Consider the following 6,199-nt stretch of genomic DNA (forward strand, 5'->3'; position numbering starts at 1 on the left):
TGAATGAGAAGATCAACCATATCCTTATAACCTGGAAAGTCAATCAAACATTCAATGAGATTCATAGTTAGATTCAATTGCTTGGACTATTACCCTTTTCTGCAGCGAGATGGAGCGCTGACCATTTATCATCAGTTACTGCTTTAACATAAGCCGCGCGACTGAGGAGAAATCTGGCAATGTCCGTTTTACCTGGAAAGCAACTCAGAGAAACATTGGATTGCAGACTTATATTGACTCAATATGTCGCACTATTACCAAATTTTGCAGCTACGTGAAGGGGCGTCATGCTGTTTTTACTTCTTGCATCAACAGTGGCTTTATGATCGATGAGAAGCTGTGCAATATCCTTTCGACCTGGATTTTGTTTTGAAATTAGAAAATTGATTCTGACCATTTCTAATATGAAATTGATTTTGTTGTTTCAAAATTCGATTTGTTTTAATGAATAAGGAAATTTAAGCTCAAAATTTTGATAACAAATGAACATTAAAAAAATCATTGTTGTTTGTCAATTACCAATTTCTACAGCTATGTGAAGTGAAGTCAATCCATTCTCATCTTCTGCATTGACACGAGCTCCATGATTGATGAGTAGGTCGACCACATCCTTCTCACCTGAAATGCAAATTATCAAATATTGAAAAGAATTCATATTTTGAGTCGATAGTTTGCAATATTACCCTGGCTGGCAGCTTCATGTAGTGGCGTTCGTTTATCTTTATCTTCTGCATTGACACTCGCGCCATGATTGACGAGAAATTCGACCAAATCCTTATAACCTGGAATGCAAATTATCAAACGTTAAAAGGAATTCATATTTTGAATCGATAGTTTGCAATATTACCCCGGCTGGCAGCTTCATGTAGTGGCGTTCGTTTATCTTCATCTTCTGCATTAACACTAGCCCCATGATTGAGGAGAAATTTGGCCGACTCCTTCCAACCTGCAAACCAAAGAATCAAACATTGAAAAGAATTCATAGTTCGCGCCGATAGTTTGCAATATTACCTCCGCTGGCAGCATTATGTAGTGGCGTTCGTTTATATTTATCTTCTGCATTAACACTAGCCCCATGATTGACGAGAAGTTCGACCAAATCCTTATAACCTGGAATGCAAATTATCAAACGTTAAAAAGAATTCATATTTTGAATCGATAGTTTGCAATATTACCCCGGCTGGCAGCTTCATGTAGTGGCATTCGTTTATCTTTATTTTCTGCATTAACACGAGCCCCATGATTGATGAGAAGTTCGGCCACATCCTTCCGGCCTGGAATGCAAATTATCAAACATTAAAAGGAATTCATAGTTCGAGTCGATAGTTCGAGTCGATAGTTCGCAATATTACCCCATAGTGCAGCTTCATGTAGTGGCGTTCGTTTATCTTTATCTTCTGCATTAACACTAGCCCCATGACTGATGAGAACTTCGGCCACATCCTTCCGGCCTGGAATGCAAATTATCAAACATTTAAAGGAATTCATAGTTCGAATCGATAGTTTGCAATATTACCAAATGATGCAGCTACATGGAGTGGTGTTTCTTTATCTTTATCTTCTGCATTAAAACTTGCCCCTTTTTCCAAGAGCTCCTTGGTTTGATCAATTTCACCTAGAAATAAAAGTAAACTCAATGAATTTAACAAATTAATGAAATGAAAAAGCTACGTGAAAATAATGAAACGAGTAAATGATGAGTGCAAACTGGATGCGTATGAAAGCATGTACATACACAACGACGATGCGATTAACTTAGATTTTGGAATTATTCAATCTGATTTATTCATTCTAATATATATGTTTACCCAGTGTGTAAGGTAAAGTATTGGAATCGGTCGAAAAATTAACACCCATCAAAAATGTGTTTTCTGGGTGTTTTTGGGGCGTTCTCTAGCGTTTTTTCGATGTCCGAATGTATGTGCGTACCCTGTACCCTGTACGCTGTACGCTGTACCCTGTACGCAAAAATTTGTTAACACGATAACTTTCAAACAAGAAAAGTAATTCAAAATCTGACTTCACAGGATGATTGGAGGTACCGAGGAATAGAAACCATTAGATTTTGAGCGACTTTGGTTGATACAGTGAAGTGTCATATCTGGTGTGATGCCCATGGCCATCCATGGAAAACATTTCAATTTTTCCTCCAAAAGTGATATTTAATGTCGAGAGTCGAGCGCTATCCATCCAAATACATTGTGACGTCACACATCTTACACAGAAACGGCATCTTTGTAAAACAGACTAACTACAATGTAAAAGTATAGCGAGAGGGGAAGGGAGTGAATAAAAAGGGGAAACAGATACGTTTGATTTACATTGTAGTTAGTCGGTTATTAATAGATGGCGTTTATATAGTGTGCCCTTCATCCCCCGATAGCAATTGTCAAAAATATGACTTTTCTGCAAAACGTTGCCAGCGCCATCTGAGAAGCATGTGACAGCTGATATTTCAATGTCATTTCGATACAAAATGCGTAAACAAACCGACGAACGCACAGAAAATTTATTTTTATGTTGCTTCTGTGGCATATTTATTAATAAAAATAAAAATAATCTAGATCGCCATGAACGACGCGGATAAAGTCAAAAAATATAAATGTTGTGCAAAAAGTTGTGAGTCAAAATTTACAAACAAAGAGAACTATTACGTGCATTGACAGAAACAACATAGAAAAAGTGTGATACCGGACTGTTTAAAAAATTTTTATGAGAAACCAAAATTGAAAAAACGATTATTTAAAATGCGTGAGGCCAAAATACAAATTAAAAATTGTGAAAAGCCAATTAGCTATGAAATCTTACAAGCTGTTGGCTTATTACAAAATGCTTGTGTTAAAATTGAAAATCAAATTTCAAAATGCTTGGAATCAAATCCATTTTTTGGAGAATTAAAATAAACAGTGCTATAATATCTCCTTTAATGTTAAATTTCGATGTTAGCAGCTGTTAGTTTTCACTATTTAAACAATTTGGGCATATTTGATATATTTATTGAATTTTACTCCTGAAACGCATCTAATGCATTAGATGCGTTTCAGGAGTAAACTTCAATTTGCACCAGTTTGATTTAATTCTTAATTAATTGAAGCATTTAGGAAGTACAAATTGAGTACAAATTTTTGGTATATTTCGTTTTTGATTCTGAAAACTAAAATTTCTGTACTAAAAAAACACTTGTAATTTCAGTACAGTCGATGAAATAATTTCAAGATTATATTTATACATATAGATACAAATTATGCAGATTCTGAATATGTAATCAAAGTTCTAAAAAGTGTACAAAAAAATATTTTTTTTGCATTTGGAAAGTACACATTGAGTACAAATTATTGGTATATTTGGTTTTTCGATCCGATGTGTACTAAAAAAAAGTTGTAGTAAAACATATACTTCCAGTTTAGTACAAATTCTAAAAATGTTAGTACAAATTAGAACAAAATGAGTACAAATTATTTATGGGTGTAATGACCCCCTAGCTCAAAATCACCCGTGAGTTGTCACAGAGCCAATAAATGTAGCATTTATGTTTAGTTGATGCTTCAGGTCATCAAACTTTACAGTTGCAAACGAACAATTCAGCTTAAAATATCGTTATGCATTCATGAGCACAAAATTAAATTCTCTAACGTGATTTAAAGTTGACAATTTTCCGCAATTTAGCTAACAAATAGAGTGTTTGATTGAAACAACGACAGCGGCAAGAGAGCTACAGTGTAATATTTGCAAAGTAAATCGACACGAACGCGTGAACGACACATGCAGATTAATGTAAAATAGTTATGGTTATGCGAATCGAAGAGATTCATTAACTGCAACGTAGAATAATGCACATTACAACGAATTATGGTACACGCTCACTGCACACAATATATTCGCAGCAAAATATGCGGATGTATATGGAATAATTGTTGGGCAAAACTGCTATTTATACATTTATTGTCAACTAGACGAAAATGGGGTTTCGACTAAAATGTGATTTTAATGAAACGGCAACCTTTTTGTACATAGAATCGAAATGCGATGGGTGTTTTAGTTTTAATCAATTTTTTGAACAACAGCCGCTTGTGGTTTCAGCAACATTAAAAAAATTTATCGCTCAGTGACAGAAGCGTTTACCAATATAATAATTTTAATGCAATAAATAAAGCGAATAGAAACGAAAAAACTGCACACTTACACATACACAAAAAATGAACTGCATTGCAGTGCATGTTGCAGTGCACATTGTAAGTGTTTTTCATATTTTTCGATTAAATCCATTCTTTGTGTATATTCATGCACGCTTTCGCCATTCTTTCAAGCGGCATGCACTTGCAATTTTGGTTTCTATTCTTAAAACGATACAATTTATTTGTATTTTGTTTGCTTCAGTTTTTGGCTCACACTCTCGTTGCCCGACTGCTGTTGCGGTAGAAAACTAACTGGCCAAGAACTTCTATAGAAATTCTTATTCACTTTCAAAAGAGGCGAACCAAAATCGAGTGTTGACAGCATAAAAAAAGACCATTGTGCCCGATTTCTAAGCACCCAATATTTCTATGAATTGTGCATTGAAGTGAAGTTTTGGGGCAGCGCGGATTCTTTCTACGGAAATACACTAGAAAATAGCACCGAGAAGATTTTTGAAATCTTGCGAGAAACAATATCATCAGAAATTCAATTACAGTTATGAAGGTGTTGCATGAAAATTCTGGAAGCTGATACGACTGAATTGTAATAACTGCGCAGCTGAATTTGATTCTTAAACTCATGTGAATGGTGATTTAAATATGCATCTGTATTTATTTTTTGTTTTGCATAGGTGGTACAGTTTGGCATTTTCGGTATCTTGTTATTCATCTTATTATCTTATCATTCTAATAAGATCAAACTATATTATTACTTATTACTTTTTTGCACTAATAAGTATAACATACATGGCACAAATTCAAGCCTACGCTACTTTAACACCAAACAAGCGATTTAAAAATTTCTCTTATTGGTACTTTGCTTTATTCATAAACTATCCAAAAACACATTTACAGTACACTGAATGGACCATTGTCTTCGATTTTAGAAGTTTGTATCTAACCTTCAAAATCATGCTCTGGACAACCGATTTGTCGATTTCTTTCAATTTTCTCTCAATCCATCCAACCAGTTGTTGCTCGTTTCAAGTATTTTGGACCTTCGCCTATAACATACATCCAAAAACAGACTAAAAATAATTAATTTGGTGTCTTTTTGTGAAGATAAACAGATGGTCCTTTTTTCACGGAAATGCTAATTTTTAAGAAGTTATTGTGGTTTTTTCTGCTTGCAAACCAAAATTTTGTCTTTAATCAGATAGTTCTCAATGAATTCTATCGATTTCAACAATAATTGGTTGATAATGGAGCAAGTAATGGAGGTTTAACCTTACGTTACAGCATTAAATTTTCGAATAATGGCTCTAAAACACCTTCCAAAGAATATCCTACCATACAAACACCCTTTATCAAAGTTCAGTTTGTCGACGTCTCTAGCCTTATATAGTAGTGCCCTAACATAATCAATGCAAAAGAAACCACTTGCATTTGATTCGTGGCTCAATTTGGAGATGAATGTTTCACCGTCCAAAATGATGAATTTTTCAATGCAACATGCTATAAGGCGAAGTGAACAGCCAATTTTTGACACCTTTTGATATTTTTTCGTAACTTATTTTGTTTTAGTTCAAATTTGGATGTGCTGTAACCATAAGAATCACCAAAAATGAATTTTTTCTTGACCAACGCGGTTTTCAGTACTTGATGACAATTTTGAAGGGTTTGAGCATTTAAATTGGGAATACGACCGTACTTTTTGCATTCTCTAGAATCCTCATCTTCATACTAAGTCCATAAAACACGATACATGGTTCGAAGACAGATTGGGTCATCTTTAGATACATGCAGAAATTACTTAGAACTTAGCTGTCCAAAACAGTTTGAGACAGACTTGCGCAAATCCAATTTGTACGACATTCTTATTGGATGTATTTCGTCGGTTTGTGTTTGACAGTAGTCTCGAGGTACCGATAAATGCACTACGTGCATTTCCCATCGGAAATGCGAGAAAAATCGACCGGAAGTTTTTTTGTGATTTTGACTGCCTTATTGCTGTTTTTCTTGTTTCAGTAGTATTTGCTTCTAGTAACACCAATCGAAATATACTGATGAGAAACTATACTAAT

At 34.5% G+C, this 6,199-nt stretch overlaps 1 protein-coding gene across 1 annotated transcript; it reads right to left on the minus strand.

The window, feature by feature from the left end:
* Nucleotides 1-258: 258 nt before the first annotated feature.
* Nucleotides 259-1,615, minus strand: LOC116349664 (poly [ADP-ribose] polymerase tankyrase-2-like; the record flags this gene model as incomplete). The annotated part of the gene is made up of 8 exons (XM_031781205.1): nt 259-357; nt 520-618; nt 684-782; nt 848-946; nt 1,012-1,110; nt 1,176-1,274; nt 1,353-1,451; nt 1,517-1,615. Coding segments are annotated over 8 exons (792 nt in total), but the record flags the coding sequence as incomplete, so codon positions are not given.
* Between the last annotated feature and the right edge of the window lie 4,584 nt (nt 1,616-6,199).

The sequence above is a fragment of the Contarinia nasturtii genome, unplaced genomic scaffold (assembly GCF_009176525.2).
Source record: "Contarinia nasturtii isolate CC-2019 unplaced genomic scaffold, AAFC_CNas_1.1 Cnas_scaffold_3093, whole genome shotgun sequence".
In the NCBI taxonomy this organism is placed as follows: domain Eukaryota; kingdom Metazoa; phylum Arthropoda; class Insecta; order Diptera; family Cecidomyiidae; genus Contarinia; species Contarinia nasturtii.